The sequence below is a fragment of the Lipophrys pholis genome (genome assembly GCF_963383615.2).
Source record: "Lipophrys pholis genome assembly, chromosome: 5".
Classification (NCBI taxonomy): domain Eukaryota; kingdom Metazoa; phylum Chordata; class Actinopteri; order Blenniiformes; family Blenniidae; genus Lipophrys; species Lipophrys pholis.
This window is the reverse complement of record NC_137628.1, coordinates 25,274,368-25,302,067: the sequence shown is the minus strand read 5'-3', so window position 1 is coordinate 25,302,067 and position 27,700 is coordinate 25,274,368. Positions and strand designations below refer to the sequence as shown.

Below are 27,700 nucleotides of genomic sequence, written 5' to 3'. Positions count from 1 at the left end.
TTGTTGTCACCATCCTAATGAACTTATTTGCGAACAATATATAGGATTTTTATTGGCTGAATGAGCTTGGTTGTGACCACGGCCCGTGTGTTGATTTTGTCTGTACTCTCTGTGTGTAAAGTTTGTTTGCCTGCAGCAAAGCATCACCGATATTTTAGAAGTCCCAGTATGTTAGCATTACAGTATAGCGTCATTCTGCACACACCTTAAACGCCAAGGCTCAAAACATGACCACCCTGGTCCCCGCGTCTGCAGGCTGTGTCCTTTTACATATCAACACTATTAACTCCAAAACCTTGTTCAGTACTTCCTGTACCTCTTTGTGTGTTGGTTTTCCCTGAACACAGCTATTCAAATGCACTGTTGGCTCAGTAATCCCATGCAGCCATAAGGGGCGCACATGTGAACAGGGCTTGATTGGGTTTCAACACAAAAGAGCCACAGCAGGCTTCAATCAATGGATGCAGACTGCTGAGCTGTGCAGTAATGTTCCCTTTCTCTCTCCATTAGTTGGGTGAGTACACAAGGACAAGACACCAATGCTTGTCCCACCTGCAGTCTGGTTGAAATTAAACAGCCTGAAACACGCCTGTGCGTGGCTCAGGACATTATCATATCCTTCTTTTATTCATCATTGTCTGAAAAGGGGGCTGTGAGACACAGCAATAGTAGATTTCCATCCACCTCCCCATGCAAGAGATTTAACCATGGCCTATTGTATTTCAAAGATTGTGAAACAAAAAGGAAATGTGTGTAATGATCTGAGCTTGAGAGAAACAAGTGCAATTTAAATGACAAAGACAGGTTTAAAAATGTTTCCTAATGTAATTTATGTACAGATAGTAGACCCCGGCAAGTATTTTCCACTGTATTTGTTGTTAAATGGTTGTCATTGTGTGGATTCGATGAGATAAGATGGTACAATTGTTTTTTTTTTTAGCCAACTGGCAGTAGGGATCCAAACAAGTTCTACTAAAAACACTGCTAAACACGATTCAAATTAACCAAATCAAATCCTCGCACTCATATCATAAAACTTTTAGGAAAACTTCAGAGAGAATAAGATTCTTTTAATTGAAGTGAACTAACCATTCGAAATCACAGACAATACAAGCTTTTTATTAGTCACAGGTGGAGCGAATGCAGACAAAAAAAACAAAAAGAAAAAACTCTGCTCAAGTTACCAAACAAGTAATGTGGTGCTGCCCTAAATCATGCTCTACTTCTCAAGATGTGAGTATGAATGTGGAGCACAGCGACTACAAACTTTGAGGACGTGAAGCAAAATTAGACTGCAGCTACACAAGGTTAGTAGATAAGTGGCCAGGTATTAACCCTTGATGTGAAAAGGATTGTGAGGAGGTCCAAGTGTGGAGTGCTGCACCCAGTCTGAAGACAAAGAATTAGTTCATCATGACTGAGAGGTCAGTCTTTTCAGAGAAAACAGTGCTGAAGATAAAATGGTCAAAGGCTGCGAATGATGGCTGTCAACACAATGTGTTAAAAAATAATAATAGACTGCTCTTTTCAGCTTTTCCCCAACATGACTACACTGTTCACTTACAGTATATATGTCTAAAAAATGACATGAGATGGTCACTTCAATCATAACTCCCAAAAGAACCTAAAAACAAATCATCATTGGAAGAGTGTGTGTGTGTGTGTGGGGGGGGGGGGGGTCATTCCCCAAGGGTGGGTTCAATTTAAAGCATTTTGACAGCTAGTCAACCATGCTCCAACATATACAGAGAAGTTATTTCATTCTGTCCCCGGCAGTGATTAGTGGTAAGAGGGGCACTTTCACGCCCACGTGAACTCCCAAATAGCAGAGAGGAGAGTGAGTGCAGCTGAGATCAATGAACAGGGATGAACACTGTCAGTGCTGTGTCCTGCACTGAGGAGGGGGTCTGTCTGCTTGTCCACACAGATGACAGTAGGTCAAACATGTCAGTGCAGCTCAATGAATGTATCTACCCTACTATTATGATGCACCAGAAGCTTGCATGTGTATTGCAGATGTGTGGCAAGATGAGAGAATTAAAGGGGTACTCTATACAATGTGTAAAATGTTCATTGAGTATGTATACAGAATATGAGAACACGGAATATGTACCATAGCTGGCCAGGCGTATGGACACTTTTATCCGTATAATGCAAATGTTCACCGAACTTTGTAAATTCCAGTGGGGCCCTTCAACAATACCCAAAAGCTTTTACATAATCAATAGCATGCCAGAATCAATCAAGGCACATAAAGCGATCATTGGTACAAGTATTGAGCTCCTGTCATGATTTGTGGTGTTTACGAGACCCATATTGTCGCTCTTACCCTCAATCAACTCATCCAAGTTGCTGATCTTTCTGCTCCCATCCAGTGTGTACAAAGTGCGCACTCCTTGCGGAAGGTTCACGTTGTCCGACAGGGACTTGGTGAGCTCCATGAGCAGAGCGTCCAGGGACCTGAACCGGTCGTGGGACACCGCGTACACCAAGCCCTTGAAATACTTGTCGCCATTGCGATAAAAGCGCACTTTGCGGGCTTTCTTCTCGGAGGTGAGGGACTGGAGGGTGCGCGTGCGGTAGAAGCTGCAGTGCGCGCTGTGCGCGGGGCTCGGGACCAGACCGTTCGCCCTGGAGCCGGACTGAGAGCCGGAGCCGGAGTTCGTTCTCGGTGTCCGCTGCGGCTTCTCTCGCTCCTCGAAATGTTCGAATTCAATACTTCTGCTGAGCGACATGATGACGCGTCCTAACTTTTCTCCCCTGACCACCGATTTCAATTAAAATCCCGAAGCAGAAGCGCCGCTGCGTCCAAAACAACGGACACGTGTGAGTCCACACCACCGATCCACAAAACATGCAAACACTCACAAACTGCACGGTCCAAACGAGCTTTAAATCCACGAGAAGTGAGTCCCAAACCTCGAGAATTATCTACATTAAAAAACAAAACAAAAAAAAAACAGGAGCGATGATCCGAACACCAACTCCCTGGATCATCCGGTAAAAGACGCGTTTAGTAATGAGTGTTTCTCAGACATCGTATTCAACCTGTATTCGTCTTGACAACTACTGAAGGAATCTTACAGGGGGGGAAAAAAAAAACAAGAGAAAAACAATCCACCTCCTTCTTCTGCCTCTCACATCCTTCCTCTCACTGGTCCACCAAGCTGTCAGGTCGGTGGGTCGCCTAATGATACCGAGGGGGAAGCCTTCAGCCTCGGGGTCCTAATGCTCTCTATTGTTCTGCAGAGTCGAACTGGGACCTGAACGATGACGTTTAAAACCAGAGGCTGTACCTGACGTGAATGAATAAAAATTAAATGTACTTGTTTTTCCGGGACATCGATATTCTTAAATAACTGTAATCCCTCACTGAAGTCCATTGTGACCTGATTATTCACATCGTGGCAAGATAAGTAGATTTTGATCTGCTTCTGAACTAGTAGTTGTAGTAGTAGTAGTTGTGGTAATAGTAGTAAACACATCATGATCATAGCAGCATGCTTAGATATTACCTTTTCTGCCCTGGTGAATTCTCAATTGTTGGATGATAGAAAGAGAAGTTGGATCAATATTGAAAATAAAGTTTCACACAGCTGGGATCTTCTATAAATCCATCTATAAATCACCTATACCACTTAATCCTGTGTAGGGTTGCAGGAGCCAATCCCAGTTAACTATGGGTGAGAGCAGGCAGGGTCCACAATGGAAAAAGGTTGGCAGTCCATCACAGGGCAAACACAGGGAGAATGACAACATAATCTACAAAGAGCATATAAATCATACTGTGGCCTCCACCACATGATGCCTTTCTCACCTCAGTTGCACATCATCATTAATGAAAATCAAAGATGAGTGTAGATAAGGCACAACTTTGGCAGAGTCCAGCAGACAGTTTGATCAAGCACAGAGACATGGTGGCAACCAGCAGTGGTCTTGGTACTACAAACACCCCACAAGACATCTCAGGGAACCTTCTATCTGCAAATCTATAAACCAGGAGGGAATATGTAATGTTCCTCTTCAATCTGAGATTTGACAATAAGTTGGAGTCTCCTTACCAATACATTGACGCACATAAATGTCTTTGAGTTTCTTGAAAAGTGCTATACAAATAAAATTTATAATTTCTTAATAATAATATGAATTATTATTATTATTATTATTATTATTATTATTATTATTATTATTATTATTATTATTATAAACTTTATCTGGAAGTTGAGACATGTTATACCTAAATAATTGCCACAATCTGTTTACAATTTTTTGATAATAAGGAAACTCCCCCAACTCTGCTAGTTCAAGGGTACTGGACTATCCAAAGTTATTCCACACAACAGCCAGGACCTCAACAATTCCATTCATATCTTATCCGTTCTCAGACACCTGGGTTTTGACACCTTTGATGACCTTGTCCAGGGAAATAGATGTGAACATCCAAAGTAAACCACAATATCTGGTTAGGTCCATGAGATGCTCTGACCCTTCCCAAGTATATATAACTGATACCTTATAATGTCTTTGAGGCACACCAGCGTAGGTAGTTGACAGTTCTGGACCTGTCCACGCCAGCGTCCACAACATATAGTCTGAAATCATGTGAAACAACAATTAGGCTGATAATCAACCTTCAACCCAAGGATCTCTCAAAAGTAATACATTCACGAACATTTGTATTTTATTATTGACAAGCACAGAAATCCACCAACAACTCACCACTCAGGTTCGGAGCAACCCTAACCAAGCTTTACCCACCACTGGCAAAACCCAACAAAGTGTAGTGGTGCATTGCTCACGCAGTGGGAGGGAGTCGGGAACCTACCAGCTTTGGCTGCTGCAACAGAATTATTTTGCTGCTTCTTGGAATCAAAGTGAGGACTTCTCATCTGGATGCCCTCTCAGACAAGGAGCAATATGTTTGTCAGTATATCCTACAGAGACAAACTCCTAATGGATAAATATATATCAGTTTATTCAGCACATGTAAGCTCAGTATCTTTGAAGATATTATTCTTTACATTTTGTTTACAAGTATGATGCACATTTAATTGCACATTAAATTAATTATTGACAAAGTAGAGGATTCACACCTTGGCTGATGCTGTTTAATACCAAGGTCAGACAGCCGAGGGAATACACTATAGAACAACAGTGAAGGGAGATCTGTGTTGGGAACTATTTGAGTCATTCATATTTCTTTGTAAAAACCCAAAGTGGTCTTAGCAGTGTCGAAATGCTAAACACTGGATGGGACACCCAGCCAACCACAGTACTACAGGTAACCCTCAGATATGATGGGACCTATATGGGCAATGTAACCAAAGGTTCCTGCTTAAAACAAAGAAGACATGACTTGGAAGGGGATTGATCTGGTTCTGCATGACTCACTTCAGTAGTGGAGACTAATATTTTCCGTGTATCTGAAAAAAAGTGACATTAAATCAGATGGGACCTATTCAGCTTTTTATCACTTGTTTAAAGACCAGATATTCTCCAGGGGTTAATCTTCGCCCAGTAAGCTTCCTGATTATCAATATTACATGATGCTGGCGGTCTGTGTTTGTGAGTTTGGTTACGCTGTTCCATTGAAAAAAAAGAAGAAAACCCAACCTACTCTATTTTAGGCGGTTGGTCTTTATGTTATGTCGGATTTGTTTTTACCATGTACGTATATGTACAAGTGTATTTCCTAAAGCATCTTAGGAATTCTTCAAAAGAATTGCCGGGTGTGTGGCTGCATTACAGAGCAGACTCTGAGGAAGGAAGTTGCTTAGGCAGGAACATAGTCGTCTTTCCCAGCAGATGAAATTCCTTGATATAATGACAAGGCAGAAACTCCCTCATTGACAAAACTCCCTCTTCCTAAAACAATATAATGAAATCAGTTGACAAGTCCTTTGTCTGTTTTCGTGGGATTTTCTTTTTTTTTAACGAGTAGTTTTGAGGAACATTCTTTCAGAATGTCTGAAAATTACTGAGCAAAATAATCCAATGAACAAGGCAAAGAATGTAATCAGCTGCAAAATAAACTTTCAATCCCTGCATTGATACTCTATAAGTTGTTTCTTTTGAGAAGCAAATATAAGGTGCATTGGGTATCTTACAGCAATCCACATTACTCTGTACTTAAGCTGAAGTATTTGTGAAGTGCTATGTGATCTTCATTAGTGAGAGACAAAGACAGCAATTGTAGTAAAAATCACATCACAACCAGGCAGTATGCCATTTGCTCTGCTCCCACAACATTCACACAGATTCTCTATGTGTGAGTCATGAGGGCCAAACTCTCGTCTCGCAGTGAGATATCCCTTGTCTGATTCTGGATTTGGAGGCATTTCTTTGTGGAGATTGCATATTTCCTTTCTGCTTGTGTGGCCCCATCAGCCAGCAGGCCAAAACTGGATAATGTAGTATAGATGATAAATGGAGGCCAAAAATTGTAGTTGAAAGAAAGGTCTGAGAAATATTGTCATCTCAGAGACAACTCCACCATAGTTACTGTGAATGCTTTGAATTTCAGTATTTTTTCAACGAAACCCCCCCAAATGATTTCAATTATAAACAGCTGAAAGAATATAGTTACGTCTCCATGATGCCAGGTAAAGGAGATTTAGGGCTGATCTCCTGAAGCAAAGAAAAGCCCTCTATCTCCCTCTAGTGTTCACCTGTGACCGTTTCAATGGAGGGCATACCGCATTTAATTGTACATTTATTGTACATTTACATTTATTATACATTTAGATAATTTATACATTTATGTAGGATGACACAATCAACTTTGTGAAACAGAAAGATGAAACCTCTAAAGTGACATGAACACAATCTTTTCTTGCTCTTAATTATTTGCCAATATTATTGAGGTTCCGTGTGTTTTCAACCCAGACTGCATTTTGCTGCATTTTAATGATGAGGATGGATTGGGAAATGTTGACAATACAGAGTGTATTGTAATTCAAATAATTTATAATAAACATAAGTGCAGTGAAGAGGTGAATAGGCAGCAGTCCAGTTTTATTTCTATCAACATCGATTGATTATAATTCATGTTCAGTAGAACAGTGCAGAACAATATCACTACATTGTTACTGACCAAATTTATGGATAAAAATTATATATGCTCCAATATTTGCAGCACAAGCTGCCAGACTGGAGGCCATGGCAGAGTATCATGGCCTCACATTTAAAGGTTGCTGACTCTATCATCGGCGGCTTCACACTTGGCTGCAGACTGCACCAGTGTGAACTTGAGTTTAAGGCCAGCTCATCTACATCACTTGTAAAAAAGCAAGGATGCAGTGCCGATGTTACACAGCTGAGTATTCCCCTCTCTTTTATTTGGAATTGATGATACAGTGCAACATTTTGGCAGAGTTAAATGCTATTTTGAAAACACTAGTGGGGTTACAGATTACTGCTGGGACAGACGCCAATGACCTTTTGACAATAATTCAAAGCAACGGTTGCTTACAACCTATTGGGACTCTATGCACCCGAACCTCCCACAGGCACAGAGAATTTTGCTCTTCTGTTACTGGTCTATCTGTCACTCACAAGCCCACAAGAAAATTATAGCAATTTAATATTATCATCCTAAACCAGACTATAAGGTGAGCGCTTGAATATACCTCCTCAGAAGGTGTTTTTTCCCCCCAAATTTGTCCCGGATAGACGCTCTTCTCATTATTAGTCATCTCCTCTGAAGGCAGTTGGGTCTTTCTGCACCCTACACACCACCGTATAGGGTCGCAGGAACATACCAGGCCCTCTACACTTATAGCTTGTTTAATCTCTTAGATGATAATTTGCCAAATATTCTTGTCTTAAAGGGAAAACATTAGAACATACAAACTCCATACTGGAAGTCCTCAAGCCAAGAAGTGACCATGTGGGGTCCTTTCAGATGCAAAAACCATCTCAAAGCTAAAAAAACCCAACAAAAAAACAAACAAACTGAAATAAGACAAATATAACAGCTTCAAACAACAGAAGCATGACTCATTGTTAAAAACAAAAGAAATCCTACTTTAGGGTTTTCCACCTCCATACAGACTTAAATACATTGCAACATGTACAATTTATCAGATATTCAACAATAAAACAAAACAAACAGTATTATGGTAGAACCAACTAGTGATATTCAAAACACAGCTGTAGTGAATTATTCATATTAAGCACAGGCAAAAAGGATAAATCAATGGTTCTGCAATGTTCAAGATATGAACATGAAATGGGAAATTAAGAATTTTATTCAACATGCCTTTACCTCACAGTATAATTGTGTTTGTATATAAAGCATATATTGATATACTTGGTCATAATAAGAGTGAAAGTACCTAAAGGTGCCAGACACTGTGGTTCAGCTAAAGCCAGGTTAGAATACCCTCTGAAATGAAGTGCTTCCACCTCCACTTCCAAGACAAATTGAATTTTACCAGGTCATTTCAGGTTTTACACCATTTGGCAGCAGTGGCACTGAGGGGCCATGTTTTCCCACAATGACCCAATTCTCTCACATGCTGTTAAAGGTAGAGCAGCTAATGTTGCTGCCAGGTCAGCTGCTGCGGTAAGTGAGGAGGGGCTGCAGGGCCTCCGCTCCACTCACCAGTTAGGAGGTTTGGAAACAAATATCTTTACCACCTCATTGTTGGATGGTCTGGAGAAGAACAAAAAACAACTTCAAGCTCTCAGGTTGGTATACCAAAACATTTAGGATTGATGGTCAAGTATGTAATCAAAAGGAGGACTTAAAATCAATTAGAGGGCTTATGGAGTAAACCAAGAACACTTAACACTGCTTTCAAGGTGTACTGTCACCTTTGTTATGTTTATTTTTCATTTGTCAAACACAACATGTGAGATGATTAAAATGCTAAGATGTTGTGAAAAGAATTGTAAATTATAACAAAAGGTCAAATGCAATTTTACACATATAATTATAGACCAGTTAATTAGAAGTATTTAGTTGTTTTAAGGGTGCACAGTTAATCGGTATAAACTCTGTTGACTCTCAGAAAAACTTCCGTTTGGGGAGTTTCACATTCTCTACAAGTGCACCTTGGGTTTTCTCTTTTTATCCAAACAGCTTGTTTGGTTGGCATGTGACGCCCACTGATGAAGAGTTATGGTAGCAATTCCTCGTAACCAGAGAAAACCCACAAGGCGCAGGAAGAACATTTAGACACCAAACAGAAAACCACAGCCTGCCTCAAGGCCTGTACATTAACACATATTCCTCAAAATAAAATTGAAATGTAATTGACTTTTCCCTTCCAAACGTTTCTTTCTCAATCTGGCCACAAGAGGGCAATCTAACACCTCCTTTCCACTGTGCACCTCCGCTTACTTTAAATGGGGTGATTTACTTTTCAGCTCAAATTTCCAGGTAGTTAACTTTTTTTTTTTTTATAATCATACATTGTGAGTGAAGATAAATCTATTATACACCTATTATGCACTTATAACGTCAATAGCTGCACACATTAAGGAACCCCTTCCACACACTCACTCACCAAGACCAAGGATTTCATGAATCAAAGCACATTTCTCAGATGGTAATTTAATATAAATATATTTGCATACATATTTGCAATGAAAATACTGTAGTAGGAAAAATTTGCCTCAGGATATTTTTGAAAAACATTTTTTGTGTAAATTGTAGTTTATACATAAATGACAGGATTCAGTGAAACGAAGATGGCATGAGGTTTGTTTTGTTTGTTTTGTTTTTGCTTTTTTAAGAGATGGGTTTTAAGACCCAAATATATCACTGGATAGGAGAAGAACGATCTTCCTGACATCAGTGGAAAAACAGGAATTATAGGAGGATCTTAGCAGTAAAAACTCAATATGTTAATAGCCATACTCTAAGTCTATGGAACTGGATTAAAAACACGGAGGCATGTATTGTGCATGTTTCATTACCCCCCCACACACAGACATCTCACTTCAGACCACGAACACCGTGCTGTTTCTGTGACTGCATCTTTTGGCCTTGACCTGACAAGAAACATGCTTATTGAGGAGTTTCAACTGCAGGGAGGCACATCTCTCATCAATAGCATGCTCCATGAGTCTTCTGCAGGGGCAAAAAAAAACATCTAGACATTAATAGCACTGTTAATCTGTCAGAGTCGGTGCTGCTAGATTACATGTGGAGAGGTTGTCACATTGAACAGTCAAAACTAATCGAGGCTGACACATGTCAGAGCGAGGCATTGCTCGGACCTGATCTCATCCGAGACATCCTGCTCCTCCCCAGAGAAATCACTGGCCTCGTGGCCTCTCTGTTGTGAGAAGCTACATACACCAATCCATCAAAGGAATAACTACTGTACACACTGGCATTGATCTGTCATAAGGCATTGGCTATTCAAAGGCTCCATTGTTTGTGCACAAGTGGCTGAGGAATGTTACACCTGCCCTTAGATCTGTTTTTATAATACAAAAATATAAGATTGTGATTTTTCTTAGGAGTAAAGCATTTTTTATGTACGATTTACACGCTGAGCAAGTACTGACTTTGTTATTATTCAATAAATATTGTCTAACTAAGTTTTTAGTTTTTAGTTTAAAGGGGGGGGGGGGGGTCCTCCATTTTGCAGATTGAGTCTCATGATCATGGATTGGATGTAACTCAAATAAATGCTGTCTGGTATGTTATGTGGATAAAAGTTACCAAAAATCCATCAAAGCTATGCTCAGGAACTAAAGAGCTAAAACATCAATAAAATAACAACCTAAAATGTAGTTTTATTATTTCTATATGTAAAAGTTTATTCATAATCTTTTTACCAGTTATATCTTAATATTTAGATTTAGATATTAAATGTGGCTTCTTTTGGTGATGAATATTGCAGATCATTGTTATAACCTAACATTTATAAATAAAAAAATAGTCCTATTCTAAAATTGCAAAGCAATCCAGATAAATAAATTTAAAAAAAACTTTTGACATGCAGAGTTTTCACAGGATGATGACATCCTGTTACAAACTTAAAACCTAAAATGTTAACCACTATATTTAACTACAGCATGTGTCTGAGATATCCATCACACACTGATGACTCCATTGCAAGTATTAGAACTGTGCTATTGCCACCCGCTATATGACAATAACCCAACGAGAACTATGATGCACAGTTTCACTGGTCACTGCATGTCACCACAGATCGCGCATAAAATTCACGGAGATGTGTCAGAAATTAGCATTGTGAGCAGTTGGGCATTGACGGTTGTCTTTCACTGTGAATATCAACCATGGTGCTGGTGAGTAACTCCTCTCTCTTCTAATCTTGTCACAAACTCCTACAGACCACTCTGATGTCAGAGCCAGTCTCTAAGTTCATGCTGCTGTTTTGCTCAAAAGATCCTTGCAAACCTCATGAGAACAGTTTACTAATAAATATAAATTATTATTAAGTGATAATTTAGTGCTCAGTAAACATTATTAGTGTCTGATAATACTCATGCCACAATACTTGTACCAATTCCACAATAAACATTAGTACATATGCATTTTTGCTGGTAAAATTACTTAATTGCTTAATTTAATTTGCATATTGAAGTTTAAGGGTATTTGTATGACAGATTTACGCCTCATATTTAATTTGAGGCAAATACAGGCCAAGCAGAGTTCCACCGAGTAAACTCAGTAAAAAGAATTTGTTGGAAGTCAAAACTCCAAAGAAACTGTAAGAACACTTAAGTATAGAGTAAAATCAACAATTATGATCAGAAACTTTTGGACCGTACACAAACGAGGACTTCCAATCACAAACATCTCGCATCTAAAGTTATTCAAATGTGCCATCGATGTAGAAGCCCACAACCGAGGTTTAGCTCATGTGTTCAGTGTTTATGTGGCGCTCAAGTGCTAATAGTAACATAAGGTGTGAAGGTAAACTACGTCTTTAAATGTACAATGAGCATAATGAAAGTGTTTGCATAGCTTGGTGGCTGTGGGTGAGATGGTAGAGAGGCCTGAAGTGTCCTTGTGTAAAACACACTGAAGCAAAAGTTTCTCCCGGTATATGTTGAGCACCTTGCATGGGAGCTGTGTCACTGTTGGTGTATGGGGGTGTGTGATTGCATGAATGAATCTAAAAAATGTAAAGCACTTACAAAATGTAAGTGCGGTTCATGTGTCACTGCACAGCTCAGCTCAGCTTCATGCATGTATGTTAATAGATGTAGTAGATCCCTTACACGAGCCGAGGAGAAGCTGAAGCCTAATACACAGCAACATTAACCACAAATATATTAGACACAAACAGAGTATTTCACACGGAAATGTCTGAGCACAGCACAGCACAAAAAAAAAAAAAAAACAGCAGCATATAAAGACCACACAAAGAAGAGCGCCCACAGGCTGCATGATATGGGAACTGTTATATCCAGAATATTCTAAAACCTGTAATATCTGCAAATAGACTGAAATGACACGTGTGGAGTGTTACATATAGAGGAGAATCATATCATGCATATATTGAATCTTTGCTCTGAAAAACACTGATTACTGCTATAATGGAACAAGGTTTGAAGTGTAATCAATAGATGGCACTGTTTCCCAGGCCTTGGCCCCCTGACCACTTGCTTCACTTCTCTCTCTCTCTCTCTCTCTCTCTCTCTCTCTCTCTCTCTCTCTCTCTCTCTCTCTCTCTCTCTCTCTCTCTCCTCTCTCTCTCTCTCTCTCTCTCTCTCTCTCTCTCTCTCTCTCTCTCTCTCTCTCTCTCTCTCTCACTCTCTCTCTCTACTTCCTCTGGGAGCCTATAGTTGCTCTATCTGGAGCCCACTTGAAATGTTGAACAGACTCTCGGCCAAAGTATAAACTGGAGCCATTTCAAGTGCTGTCCTCAAGAAATTCAAAAACATTGTGGCACTTATTGTATCAAAAATATAAATGAAAAGTGGATAATCGGATGTAGGCGCTCAAAAAATGTAAAAATCTATAAGAGATGGGAGACAGATTCGCAGCATATTTGCTAAATGGTCAGATAACTCTGAGATCAGAAAAGGTTCATGTATCATGGCAGACAGAATTTGATGCACACGTACTTCTATGCATCTTCTACATCACCTGTATATATATATCTTTATATGAACCATCGACATCGTCTTCCATCTATATCCATATTAATAATGGCCTTACAGCAGCTATAAATCGTACTTGACTTGGTTATCACTTAACTTGACCACTGCCATTTTTCATCCAATACAATACTGCAGTCAAAGCAGTTGATGTTTAAATGTACACTAAACCGTGTTAAAGAGGTTTAAACAGACACAGAATAAAACAGTAATACATTGATGAAAATTATTAAGTCTCCTAACCTCCTGGCTGACCATTCACAAACTCGCATTTTGTGAACATTACACATCCCAATCTTCAGTGACGTAAAAACGCAAGGCATGAAATGTTGATTTTTTTATTATTATTTTTCTTTTACTCATCTCAATGAGAATTTTATACACAGAATAAAATAATGATTTCCACTGGTGTCCCTGAAGAGGGTCTACCTGCGGATGATTGACTTCTGCTTGAAACTTTGCAGTAAGATTAATTAGAGTGACGGGTGGTGTTTGTTCAATTATAACATTGATCAGAGAAAGTGAAAGACGTGTAGAGAGCGAGAGAAAGAGTGAGAGAAAGAGGGAGAAAGAGAGAGAGAAAGAGAGAGAGAGAGAGAGAGAGAGAGAGAGAGAGAGAGAGAGAGAGAGAGAGAGAGAGTGTGTGTCTTGTGTGATGAGTCAATGTGATCCCTACAAAAACTGCCTGAGATCATGATATTCTCTCTTAAACCTGGAAGCTCACCATCTGCTTCTTCTTCTTCTTCTTCTTCTTCTTTTTGTGTGTGTGTGTGCCTCAAGTGAACAAACACTGTTCAGTGTGCTTTGGTCGCTCAATGTTTCCCTGAAATACAAGAATAACAGGGTTTCAAATAGTGGAGCAGCCACTTGGTTCACATGGGAAGTTACACCTGGAGCAGGAGACAATCACAGTGGTTGCTAGGTAACGGGTCTCCTCGCAGGCTTTGCTGTGAGCTTCCTGCGACCCAGGCTTTGCTCAGTGAATCATTCCCACCACGACAGTGAGTGGACCATATATTATAAAAAAGCTTGCGTGTGTGCATACATGTGGGTGTTCTGTGTGTACACTCACGTTGGCTAAAGTTCACTCACAGGGCTCACAGGGGCGTTTCTTTCTTTCTTTCTTTTTTTTTCACTGTGGACATGGAGATTGTCCACATTTGAATAATTTCTCCATTCAATTCGTTGGGAATAACGAGCTATGAAGTAAAAGTGCCACTAAAACTGGCAGTAAGACGTTAGTAACTGATTACTTTTGTGAACTCAGAAACACAATTACCTGAGTTCAAGCGGGCTTGTGCCAAACTTTAGTCATAGTTTAAATTTTGAAGAAATGCATTCTCTCTCTCTGTTCCGCTCACAAGCTGACACTTAGTTTAGGCCTAGTTACTATTTAATTTGACCTCAGTTTACTGTAGTAGCATGCAGGTTACAGTGTAACAGCTCAGTGCAAACAACCCTTCACAAAGCCTGTCTGCTGCTGCCCGCATGCTGAGTTTCCATCCACTGCTTCTTTTAATCATTCATTCAGAAATCCATTCATTTTCCGAACTGTTAACATTTTGTCCTGTCCTCACCCACATGCAGCTGGGATTGCTTCCAACTCCATGCAGCACACAATATGAATACAAAAAATTTTAAATTATAAGATGGATGGATTAGTGGGTTTTAATCCATATCCACATTATAGTGGATCCCCCAACTACCGTAGTTGAAGTAAATTTTGATGAACATAAAGGGTAAATGTGTGATTTGACAGACCCATGCAATGCTGATAGCTTAGCTACTGAATCCCAGAGACAAACATTAAAAATGAAAAAAACAGAAATTAACCACTGCTTTTCAAAATAGCTCTAATAAGTACAATTGTACTAAATCTTCTGTAATGTAACATTGCCATTATTGTATCATATCGCTTGTTTTAAAAGGACCCATACAAACATGTATCTGTCGCCATCATTGTGCTCTGCTTCACAAATCAAATCAATGTGGAGTCATTCCACTCAGTTGTCCTTCTTTATTATTCTACTCAACCTTATGAAGCATACATAAGAAACCTATATGACTTAACAAGCAATAATAGTCATCTATTAAAGTCCTATTTCTGCCCTCTTGTTCAACTTAACTTCAAAAGGCCCATTTTCAAAAATGTTAACAACTACTGGGTCTGAGTCCGGCTGTCAACCAATTATTTTTTTTATTTCTGTGTATATTGCTGCTCTAAAGGTCATGCTGACTTTGTCAGTGTTGCCTTGGTCGTACAGATTCGGAGAAAACAGAGTCGTACAATAACAACCTGTGCAGAAACCTCTCTGTGAGCTTTTAAAACGCAACTTATCATAAGTCATTTTGAGTGTCCGCAAGAAATTAATCATTTGGGCATTGGCTTCTAGGAACAATGCTAATGTTAACTGACATGAAGAGTCTCCACTGTGAAAACCTGACAGTGGTTTTCACTGAGCTGAGCCTCAACCTCTGAAGGAAGCTTCAGAGGAGTTTGTGGAGTGGAAACTTTCTCCTTAGGTAAGCAACGTGTGCTAAAGCTGTAAATTCATTACTTGGAATTTCTTCCGTCTCTGCAATGTAGAGATTGTAGACTTCAAGAGGTCCATGCAGGAAAAGATGTTCTGTTAGTCAGCTGTGGAGCCTTGAATACAGGAGCTTCATCTATTTTTCCAAAAGTATGCTCTCTTTTAGAGAAGTCCCATTGTCTCTCAGCCTCCATCCTCTTTGTCTCCTCTTACATATTATGATTCTGCTCCTCGCCTATAGATTTCAGGTTCAGTGAATACAAGCAAGGGTCTTATGGGATGCGCAATGTCGGGTTCTAGATCAAGCAAGCGTTCTTGCTCATTTCAGAACAACAAATTAGTAATTTTCATGTCTGGTGCAAACGTTCCTTAAATAGCAAGTACTTGCACGCATTTTTGACTCGGTGGTCATCTTGGACTAAAAATGTGACGTGAGTGAGCCCATTGGCAGCCACTTGAAGTAAACAAATGATTGTGCTCACAACAAACTCAAAACAGGTCTTGAGTCATGGATGCAAGGGCATTATTTACATATTTCAGGTGGCTCCCAATTGTTGTACACTTTTTACAATCAAGGATTTCACCAAAACCTTATCAGAAGCAGACGTTTGTTGCTTGCAGCTGTTTGCACAAGTGTTCCTCTGAGTTAAAGCACATGCAGCAGCGTCTCTGTGTACGTCTCCAAAGCCAGGCATTTATGCATGAGGCAGCAGGGCTGTCATTATTTACATATTCCCGACATGAGGACAGAGTCAGTCAGCAGGCAGCAGCGGATGAGATTGTGCAGTTTTTCTTCAGTTCAGACAGGTGAGCAATCACACAGGAAAGTTTGTTACACAGCAACTATTCTCAGCACTACCTTTTTACCCCACTGCTTCATGGATGTGCTCTCATTATAGCAATCTATGTATTCAGCAACTTTTAAATCTTCTGCTGGCAATAGAGCTTCTAACTTTCACTGCTGCACCAATGATGTCTTTCTTACAAATATTGTTGCTTAATTGAATTAAATCTTACTGAAACAGTGCAACTGTGCAGAGACAAGTTAGGAAAAGCAGTTACTTTCATTAGAAAAATTGCGGTAAGTACCTTCTTTTGTAATTTCTCCACTTTGCAATGTCATCCTGCAAGATGGTGTGAACCCCACTTATCTTCTAGGCTGCTTTAACCAACTTAAGGTTGCAGAGGTCTGGAGCAATACTTAGCCAACAAAGGGAGATGGCACTGTACATCGGACAGTTTACTGCGTATGGGCGCATATGTGAAACAAAAAAAGAACTCCTACAGCCTCAGAATGATTGACCAATGCATTTTGTTGGATCATGCCAGAAACATTCAGTGACCCACTAAGCTGGCAAGTCCGTGCGTCTGTGGTCAGACTCATGAAAGTTTCACAAGATTCTTGTAAAAATGGGCATTTAAAAAAAAAACTTTGACCATAATGCGTCAACTTGCTGTGTGACTCAGTGCCGGCAGTTGAGTTGAAACAGTAACTATGACACTCTGTGGTGTTATAACACAGGCATGAAATGCAGCAGGTTGAAGTGAATAACGATTCTCATTCAGATTTCTAAATGCTTCGTTTTCATAGCGACTCATTAATCTCGTCTCACAGTGTTTAAGAAGCTCGTAGTGGGTTTGTCAAAGAACTTTTGTTGAGAACACCTGGAAACAACTACGGCGAGCGTAGTCAGGCCGAAGCAAAACAGCAACGCTGTGGGCTGTAAAAACAAAATGATGGTCTGAAAAAACCGCACTGACGAGCTGAGGGAGACTACACATTTGTGTGATAATACTCCACGAGTGTGTCACAGTAATCCCCGCTGATTAGTTGGCCCCTTCAAAATGAGATTTTAACAAACACATCAAGACCAAATTAATTTATGTTCCTGGTCAATATAAAAACTCTGGCCTTTATTTCATCTTTTCGGAAATAAAGGCAGTCAACTGAGGTCATTGTTGGCAAAGTTTCCTCGCGCAAAAGAATATATAATCTGTGATAAATCTCTGAGTAATGAGCAGATATTGGCTCTTGTTTTGGAAGAGTGCATCTCTCTTCGAGTCAAATGAATGGTTTATGATGATGGAGACGACGGCACTGAAATCTGCCCAAATGCCTCTCCGGCTCCGCTCAATAGTGTTGTTTTCCTCTCCTCATCAGTACCAGCCATCTGTTGCTCATTTCATATCCGTCCATCCCATTTTGGCCCTGGAACCTTACATGTTTTGAAGCTTAAGGGTTAGTGTTCGAAACATTCGTTTATCCATTTCAAATGAAGCTCGCCATAATCGGAACATTTTAAAGTGATGCTGCCATTTTAATGACCCAATATTGAAGAAATGACGCAAATGTCTGTAACCCTACGATTTTCAAAAGTTTACTCCACCAAGCTCAGTGAATGAGTAATTCCATGCACCTGTAGTGGAGCAAAGCTGTGGAATGTGTTTGAATCTGAGCTGCGGAATTCTTCCTGAGGTTCCAGTTTCATCTGACTTGGTCTTGTCCTGAAATCCAGAAACATACGTGTGGCATGTGAGGTCGCCTTGCAACGTAAACTAGCTTTCAGTGTGACACTGTGCGTCTGTTTCTAGTCACCTGAAAAGTGTTTTGCACTGAGTGATTTGCTGGGAGGCCTTTGACTTGCTGCAGTTGTACAGTTGGAAGTTGTTGCTCATTCAAGTAACTCATTTCTATGTATTTTCATGTTCAAAATTAACTTGTGCAACAAAGACGAAAGGAACTACTATTTGGAGCATGACATTGACTCAAATATCAAAATGGAATTAAATCACAGAAAAGTGCAATAAGGCAGAAGTGAGTCATAGGTAAACACGATATGAATACAAAAGTTTATTGAACATTTTTGTTGTTAAACTAAAACGCTTCTGAAATAAATTAAATGCTAATAATATTAATTCATAGCTGCACAGAGTCAATATTGAGAAATGTTCACTTTTCAGGTAAAAAGCCATATTAAAAGCTTGACTCTAGATAGCATATGGAATTTATTTGTTATAGAGCAGCAATTGGCAAATACATATTTTATTTTACAAATAGAGAGGCGGGATTCAATCAGATTGTATTAAATGGTGTGAAGTAAACAGTATAAGTTTAAAAGTAATTATGTGTTTCACGCTCAATGTGTGAGAGATGACGGCTCTGCTTTACTGAGATATTAAAGGTTCCGTCTTGCAGACTGAAAAACGTAGCTTTAATCACCTTGCAAGAGAGCTATATTTTATATCCTGGTGCAGTAAAAATAGTTCAGCAGAAGTGTAAATATGTAAACCACTTTATCCCTCATCTCCCGCATCTCTTTCAGCCCCCATAAACATTATATTCCGACCTTCCAATGCTCAGCTATGTCATTGAACACTTCAGAGTGACCACAATTGCAGCTTCCATTACCTTGTTTTTTTAATAGTTTTGAATTAAAAATATTACTTACAGTAAAACATGTCTATCCATATTATTATAGAATTATATCTGCATTTCAGTGCTGCTTGATGCTTATTGCTGCACACCCCGAACATGTATGTGTGTGTGTGTGTGTGTGTGTGTGTGTGTGTGTGTGTGTGTGTGTGTGTGTGTGTGTGTGTGTGTGGGTGTGGGTGTGTGTGTGTGTGTGTTCTCTCACTACATGGATTAATGGTGGAGAGGAGTTTGAGTGCAGCTCTGTTACTCTTGAAATGATTTACAGTTTGATGTGCTTCAACAATCATTTAAGTTTCTGTGAGTGACTCACAGTAAAATACAAATTGAAGAACGATCACAAACTTAAAAGAACACATCTCTCAATACTTTTATTTTTCCAACAAAAACTCAGTACCACATCCTAATACGTCTTAAAATGTCGTTGACAGCCTTGTAAAGTCCAAATATAAAGAAGAAACACCCAATTTTTAAAAAACTCTTCATTTTTGATTGAATTTTCCTCCTTCCACGTGTCAACGATGAAGGATACTTTAAGGATATTCTAGCCAAATGTAAATTTGTGTTTGGTAAATTATTTAAAAGTCTTAAAATAGATCCTATACCATTGGAAAGCTTATCTATTTGCCTTTTAAATAGCATCACAATTAGAAAGCTGCAGATCTGAGGATGGGGGTAGTACCCATTTTCTTCGACTCTTGTTTTGAGCTTCTTGTACCTACATGTACTGGCAATCAGCTTGTGCGTCAATGCTGAGAGATTTCAAGATGAGATTCTTGCCACCAGTGGCAATCCCCTATCTCCATAGTCTTGGCTCAAACTCCATCCTCCAAGACGACAGCTCTGGCCTTCACAGAACGCAGATCAGATAAATAACTCTAGAATTTGGGAATGGACTGGATAAACCCAAAGCGTGACTTCAACCCACGTGGGGCAGCTGTGGTTCAGTTGATGTCTTTAACTCATAAAGTTGCAGGTTCAATCCCACATATTTATGTAAACGTGATGAACGATCGAAACCATTTTTAGCATCGCTGGACCAGCAAAAAGGCACTATCCATTTATCGACCCAGCTCTCCTGCTCATACCACAAATGCATGTTTCGTACAAATGTGGCACCATGTGCAAAAATAAATAAAAACGCTTTCAGAAGTATAGGCTTTATTTCCAAGAAGTGTTGTGAAACAATTTAAGTCATCTATTCTACACATATGTCCTTAATTTTTGCGTGCGATTTATAATGTGTCCTCTGTGATGTGGGTCATGTAAAAACTGACACGACTTGAGCAAGCCAGGGGAATATATTAGTTTGTAATTTGGATAAAATGACACTGCCAGCTGCACAGTAGCCGGGTTTACATGAGACACATAAGGTGATCCAGAGGACTGCTGCTGATTTATCTTGGCCTGGGACTCTGTTGTGGTGCTACAGTTTTGGCACAGCTGCTCTCGTAAACTGTTTTGCTACCCCCAATAAGAGTTCAGTGTTTTACTGTGATTAAATCCCCCAGGCCTGTTTGCAGTAAAAAAAAAAAAAAATCTCTCTCACTCTCACTCTCACTCTCGCTGTCTCTCTCTGTCTTTCTGCAGCTCGCTCCCTCTCCCACACTATCGCTGTGTGCCTCTGCCTCCCTCATCATTCTCATTCTCTCCCACTCTTTACCTCTCGTGACCTACACTCAGGGAGACGTGGGTCATTAAGTTCAAGGCTGTGCGCTGGCTACAACAGTCTGGTTAAAACCCTTGTAACTGTCATTAACTGGAGTCGCATCGAGCGATTGTAAACAGGTTTTCATGTCAAATGGCATGTCTGCATTACTGGATTTATTCATCGCTCCTGCCAAAGTAACACAGGCTACGTGTGACTGAAACTGTCTGACATGGAATTTTTTTCAGTTATTATATTTTTTTTTATAAATCAGTTACAAAGATATTTGCGAAACTTACTGTTCAACAGTTTGCCATACAGGCAACAACAACAAAAAAAACTATCGATCCTGATGATTTTTCTTCAAGGCCAAGGTTTCCGTTTTCAATGTGGTATGCCCCCTTGACCCTTCCAGTCATAAACCTGTGCTTTTTGCTTCACAACAGGAGGTAACTTGCTAGTCTGTGTGACCTTTTGACCTTTTTCTTAATACCTCTATTCGACCGCATCTTACTTATTTTTGCTATAACCATTCATGGTTCAATGACTCTGAAAATACCCACAGATTGGTTTCGATGTGGAGCTGACTGTTCATTGCTCTCTTGTTATAGTGTTTCTTTCAAACAACCTGAAAATATACTTTTTTTTTCATTCAACCTCGCTGCCCTGCAGACATCAGAGCAGAAATCCCTCATTTACCTAGTTCATTTTGCCATTTTGTTAGGTAGGAATGGCACATGCATAATCCAAGGTTTAGTTCAGAGATGACATTGCTTACATCCATTTCATTCTCAACCATTAGTGTTATTTTTTCCCTTTACTGTCAGGCTGTTAAAAACACACACACGTGATTTATTTATTTATTTTCCTGGACTCAGGTTTTCTGCACCTTTTTCTATTCACTCTTTCCACGGCGGTATGACTGACTCCGTTTAGCCCACATTTGTCCTTTGACGATGACTGATTGTTAACCAAATGCCCTAATTGTTTAATTAGGTTGAGGCCAGAGAGCTGTGACAGCTGCGGCGTGATTCATGTATGCTGCAATCTCAGCAGCAGTAATGGGCGGTTGGCTGGCGGGAGGGGGTGCGGGGAGTGATGCGGCCTTTGGCAGCTGAGCTGGCATCTGTCACCCATGTCAGCGTAATGGGAGTGAAAAAGGCAGTCCAAAAATGCTGCCAGGTAACCCATAGCCTCCATTTTTCACAGCAGTTGTGTTAAAACTGACTTCTGAGTTCTCATGATTACTTTTTTTTACAAGGTTGATAACGTTTGTAATTCTACCAAAAGTTTTGAAAAATAGGTTTGAATAAATTGCTGATGAATACAATCATACACTGTTCATGCAGGACAAGGTAAATGTGTAATAATGAAATCAAGAAGGATTATTCAAGTACTGTACTTTAAGGATAATCCGTAGCATATGAGTCTTATTGCTTCCAGTTCAATGCACGTACTACTGGTTACTTTACCAGAACATCAGAATTGTGTTTGCCAGTAGTATTGTTTTTAGTTATTTTTTTTATCATTCGTATGCAGTAGAGACAATGACATTTTCATTCATGAAGCACTTTTCATTACATATTAATCCAATGCACTTTAACTTAAATTTAACCTCTCTACGAACTCTTCTACACCTCTTTTTTCCAATCTGACGGTCATGGAAACATCACCAGTCCATCACTGGAAAAATGCAGAAAGAGACAGACACACATTAACCTGAAACATTCGTTAGACTGTGGGATGAAACCTTGAAAAAAACAACAACCATGCATGCATAACACGAACATGCAAACTCTACACAGAAAGACCCACAAATAATCTGGCTGCTAGATGAGGGTCTAACTACTGCACCACTGTTTAAAGTTAAAACATAGTTTTCAAATACATGGCAACAACAGAGATAGCAGGCATAAAACCTCCTCCTCCTTTGCTTCCCACACCGGACTGTGTAACATAAACCATCCACAGGACTCTGGGACACTCTCTTTTTGTTTCTTCATTGATGACTTCTTCTCTATGAGTCTCTGTCTGTAAGATAAAGGTCAAATTAAAAACTAATAAAACTAAATATGAAAGTCCCACAGCACGCACGCACACACATTGGTTTTGGTTGATTTCTGGTCCAAAGAAACTGAAGCTCAGGATCCATTTGAAGCCATGACGAGAAGGGACCTCGTTGGCTTATGGTCAGTGAGCAAGTGAGACCAAACCATGTGACTTTAGATACTTTTAATATCATGAGCAGGCGGTCCTGTAATGTAGGAGCCAAAGAAGGGATTTCAGTGGTGATATGTTAAAATTTCCATGAACCTGTAAGAATTCTGGCTGCTTCACTTGGGATGAGCTGGAGATGAGCTACTGATTGGTGGAGTACTCCTGTAGCCACGCTACTCCCCGTGGGGCCAAACTGCACCTACTGCAGTCAGAAAGCCACACAGACAAAATCCTTGAGTGAGGGTTGTAACTATGACAGCAGCAATGTAGGCAGGAGAGGGGAAAACATATGAAGTCCATTAATGGGGGCACTTCAGGGAAAATTGAATTCTGGACTTTCATTTAGTACACCACTGAGTCTCCTAAGCAAAACGTAATGTTTATGACTATCAAAACCAGGGGTGATAGAACTTTCTAAACCTTACCAAAAAACATTGTCAGATATCTATTTTATTGAGTCTAAATTTGAATAAAGCGCGGCCACATCGTGGTATCTTTATAATATGACACTGAGGGTCCAGAGAGCAACTACGTTTTCAACAACACAGGCTTTACAGACCAGAAAGTGGCAATGGACCCCACTGTCTCATATGTAGAATTAAGGAACACTACCTGCTGTGTGTGTACAATTTAGACTTAACACAGTAAATGTGAGCTTGCATAACAAAATATACTTTCTTGTAGCAGATTTAATAATCATTTGATTTACAGAAAGTCAATCACAAACAATTTTGATAACTGCATGAAGAGTCGATTTTTTTTTTCAAACCACTTTTTTTTCAATAGCCTTGCTGTTTATGTACCTATTTGAACAATGCACGCATTGCGCAGATGACAAATAAGATTGACTCAAAAACTTTTGGCGAAATCTGCTCATAGTTGACTGTGTCTCATTATCTATTTTGAATAAAGTAGTTTTCATTTTTATGGCCATCTCCAGTCTAAATGAGCCAACAGCAGAAAAAGTCACATGTTTCCCCAGAGCCCCAGGAGCAGACTGTGTGTAGTCCTTGTTGAAGTAAATATTAATAGACAGGCAAGTGCGCTGGCTTGAATATTTCAAATCAAAGGCTGTATGGTGTGACTGAGTCCGAGTCCGCGTGCTGCGGTCCATTAGTGCTGTATTCTCCACTGTAACCATCCCCAGGGCAGCGGCACCAAGGGGAGTACAGTGCTGCCTTCACAATCCATGCCAGCAGTGTTTCTTCACTTATCTGTGCGAGGGTCAGAAAACCACGAAAAGTGTTGAATCAAATTTTTAGAGGATTGGTATGAGCAGCTTCTGTGACATTTTCTGTCTCAATGAAAGGTGAATGAAATTTATAAATTTTATATTGAAAATAGACTGGTGCATACCATCTGGGACCACTAGATGGGACTGTATGACAACAGAATGTAGCTACAGTACCACAGAAAAACAAATTATGTTTTACGTCGTCACAGTCTTGTATTTTCTAACATTGTGTGTTTTTTATTGCTGTCACCGAGGTTGCTGTCACAACATTTCCCTGCTGCTAACACTGCGTTTTAACGTTGCTACAGAGTGACAATAAAGGACTATTCTATTTTACTTCATTCTAAATCGTGTTTCCTGCACGTCTCTATATGTACAATCTGTTCCAGGCTCGTTGCTGGTGCTGATGCTTTCGCTGTTAGCTTTCAGGTATGCTGGTTTACGAGTCTGTTACAGTCGTGACAATGAGAGTCTGGTGAGGGTTCGCGAACTACCAGGGGGCCTCATTCCAAGAATGCCACATTTATGTCCCTTGTTAAATAGTTGGGTGAGACAACCAAGCACACACGTTCACACTCACTCACGCTCATCGATACGTTGAAGTCTGAGCACAATTTAATATTTTGTTCACATACAACATTTGACTCTTTGTGTTTTAGCTCCGCCGCTTTATAGTAGACTGCTGACACATTTGGATTGTTTGTATCAACACCTGAACATTTTGAAGAAAATTGCTTAACTATCCGTGGTCTCTGATTAAACATGTCTTCTTTTCAGAAACCTGAAGTGCTTTTGTGATCTCCCCAAAAAAGTAATCCAAGTCTGGAGTGAAACACATCAACATTGCAAATCATCCTAAAGAAATGACACATTTTTTCCCTCTCTTTCCCTTTATAACCAAGAACCTTCTCAAAGCCGTACAAATTGTTTTCACAGTCACTCATGGGCAAAACTTCAAACACCCCGAGCATCACAAACTTACAGAATTACTTTGACGACACATTCAGACCATCATAAAGTCGGCTTTGCAAATGTGTTAGCAGGAGATTCTGCATTGGGAGTTGGATGTTAGCCAGAAGCTGATTGGAGCTGCACAGGTAGAGTGAGTTTATCATCACTTTATTCAGTAGACACAGCCTGCTGGATTAAATGTTAGAATGACACCAAAGTAAAACAGTGGAGCTGCTTCTGTAAACCTGAAACTTTCAACTCTGGAAGGATAAATTCAATGTGGGTTTGTCAGTAAAAAAAAAAAAAATCCTATTTATTTTACACATATGATCTTTGTTATTAAAGTGCCCATGAAACAAAATAACATCCGTGGTGTATTTTAAATGTGAACAACAGAGGGTTTCAGAAAAGTGTTTGAGAGAGAAATCTTTTAAATCATGTTTTTAAAGTATGAAGATTTAAATCTAAAACTCTAATCGCAGCAATGTGATGTTGAATAAATGTCTGCTGAATCTTAAAATGTTGCAGAATGAGCAAAACATTTTCGCCTGAACTGTAGTGGTTTTTTTTTAAATAGATTTGTGTGCTGTCTGTGGTTTAAATTTGGAGGCAATTTGCTACCAGCAAAATAATTCTTTATTTTTCCTTTGTTGGATAATAGACGGAGGGCTTCCATTCAGCGTTGTTTTTCTTCCTCCACAGAATAAACTTAATGGTTTTCTTTTTCTGTAGATCAGCATTGACAAAAAAAAAAAAAAAAAAAAAAAAAAGGATATGTGATTTCACTGTAGATCAAATGAGTTTAGTGTTTGTATTTCTTCTATTAAATATTTATCATTTTCTATGCTGCTACATCCAATTTAGGCTGCCTGAGCCGATCCCAGCTGACCATGAAGGGACCTAGTACTTGGATAAAACCCCAACATGCACAGGGAGAACATGGAAACTCCACCAAAGCGTAACCCGGACTTAAATCTTCTTGCTATGAGGCAACAATTAACTGTGACATCACTATGGGTCCTGTAGTCTTCCAGTCATCCAGACTAGTGTGTTCTTTCTAATGCACCTCGGAGTAAGGAATTTATAGGAACTGATAAGCTGTAAAAGTTTGGTTTACATTAACTCCTATCTTGCAATGTGTGACTTTGTCATTTGCTAAATGAACTTAACAAGGCAGGCGTTAGAGGTGACAGGAATGAGAAAGATCACATGTGGCCCACAGGTACTGGCATGTTCTCCTTCAGTCGGCAGTTGTTCCTTTCAGACTGTCTGTGGTTGTACTGCGGAGGGATGGTGGCCCTGTTGCAGGAAGTTTGCTCCTAAATCTAATGTTTAAAGCATAACTGACATCACACGTGAAGAAAAAAGACGTGCATTTTGTGCAACCAAATTGAAAGCGATTCGACATATGCAATCATTTATTTATTTCATAAAAGTTTTAGATTTTATAGATTAGACATTTTCCAGATTATACATTGTCCAGAACAACTTTTTCTTTTGGAAGCAGTCTGTCTTCTGACAATTCAAAGACATTCATTCATACATTGTTTTGTATTCAAATGGTAAATCACACTTTGATCCAAAGACACTTATTCATATTCTGGCTTGTGACTTTAATGTCCTGACAGCAGATTGCTTTAGGAGATGTAGTGAATTAGGTTGCATGTTCGTCAGAGTTATGGCCACCTTTGGAAAGGTGCTGCCAAAGGATACTTGCAGTGTGAGACAGCAATTTTCATTTCTCTCCTGGAGCATCGCTATTTACACCAAGGACTAATTTGCAGCTGCCTTGCAAAGCCAGCTGACATCTCATCACGAAAGCTGAGCTCACAAGATTTACAGTAGGTGTGTGTCAGTGCAGACACTCACCTCAAACATTTCTGAAATGTATCAGTGGTTGAAGGATTGTGTCCGTACAGCTCTGAGGACATCAGGATCAATCCATTTAGCTAAATGAACCTATCATTCGTATTGATAGCACACAATTTGTCTACAAATCAGTAAAAGTCACTTTTCATTGCAGAAATATAAGGCGACAGTTCCATTACTCTTACATAATCAGAGTTACCTTTTTCACAAATGTAATTTATTGTTTCAAATATTTTAAAGGTAACTTTGTACTGCTTCTGACACTGTTGTGTTTTAAAAGACCTTATGTGCATGTGCACGTGCACCGCACTCTTTAGATGGTCCATCGCTTTAACAACATGAGTGCACATCACCAAGAAGCTCTGGTGATGTCACTTGATAGAGTCGGTCGTTTCACAAAGCTCCTCTTGATTTGCAGACAATGCTATGTATTTGTTTTCCTGCCAGGGTTTGATGATGACAGCGCAGATTTTCAAAAAGAGATGGTGCGATTGTGTTTTTACCACGGAGCCATTAGGAGGAACTTCTTCACAACATCATTGTGCCACAGGTACATTGAGTACTTGTGGCTTGTTTTAGCAGAAATCAGTCACAGGATCAGTGCTTCAGTGGAAATCTCTAAAAATGTGTTGTTGTTTTTTTTTTTTTTTGGGGGGGGAGTTCTGATATTCTGAGTTTAAATATCCAAGTTCAGGTTTCACCTGTTTGAAAATGTGGCAACCCTGTTA

The 27,700-nt window shown here is 39.6% G+C and overlaps 1 protein-coding gene across 1 annotated transcript in view; it reads right to left on the bottom strand.

Annotated features, from left to right (window-relative positions):
• dclk2a (doublecortin-like kinase 2a) overlaps window positions 1-3,156 on the bottom strand; it is a 32,268-nt gene extending 29,112 nt beyond the window's left edge. The window contains exon 1 of the mRNA XM_080463150.1: window positions 2,330-3,156. Coding sequence (XP_080319276.1) covers window positions 2,330-2,735 — 406 coding nt within the window. The 5' untranslated portion in view covers window positions 2,736-3,156. The remainder of the gene's footprint in view (window positions 1-2,329) is intronic.
• Window positions 3,157-27,700: the final 24,544 nt, after the last annotated feature.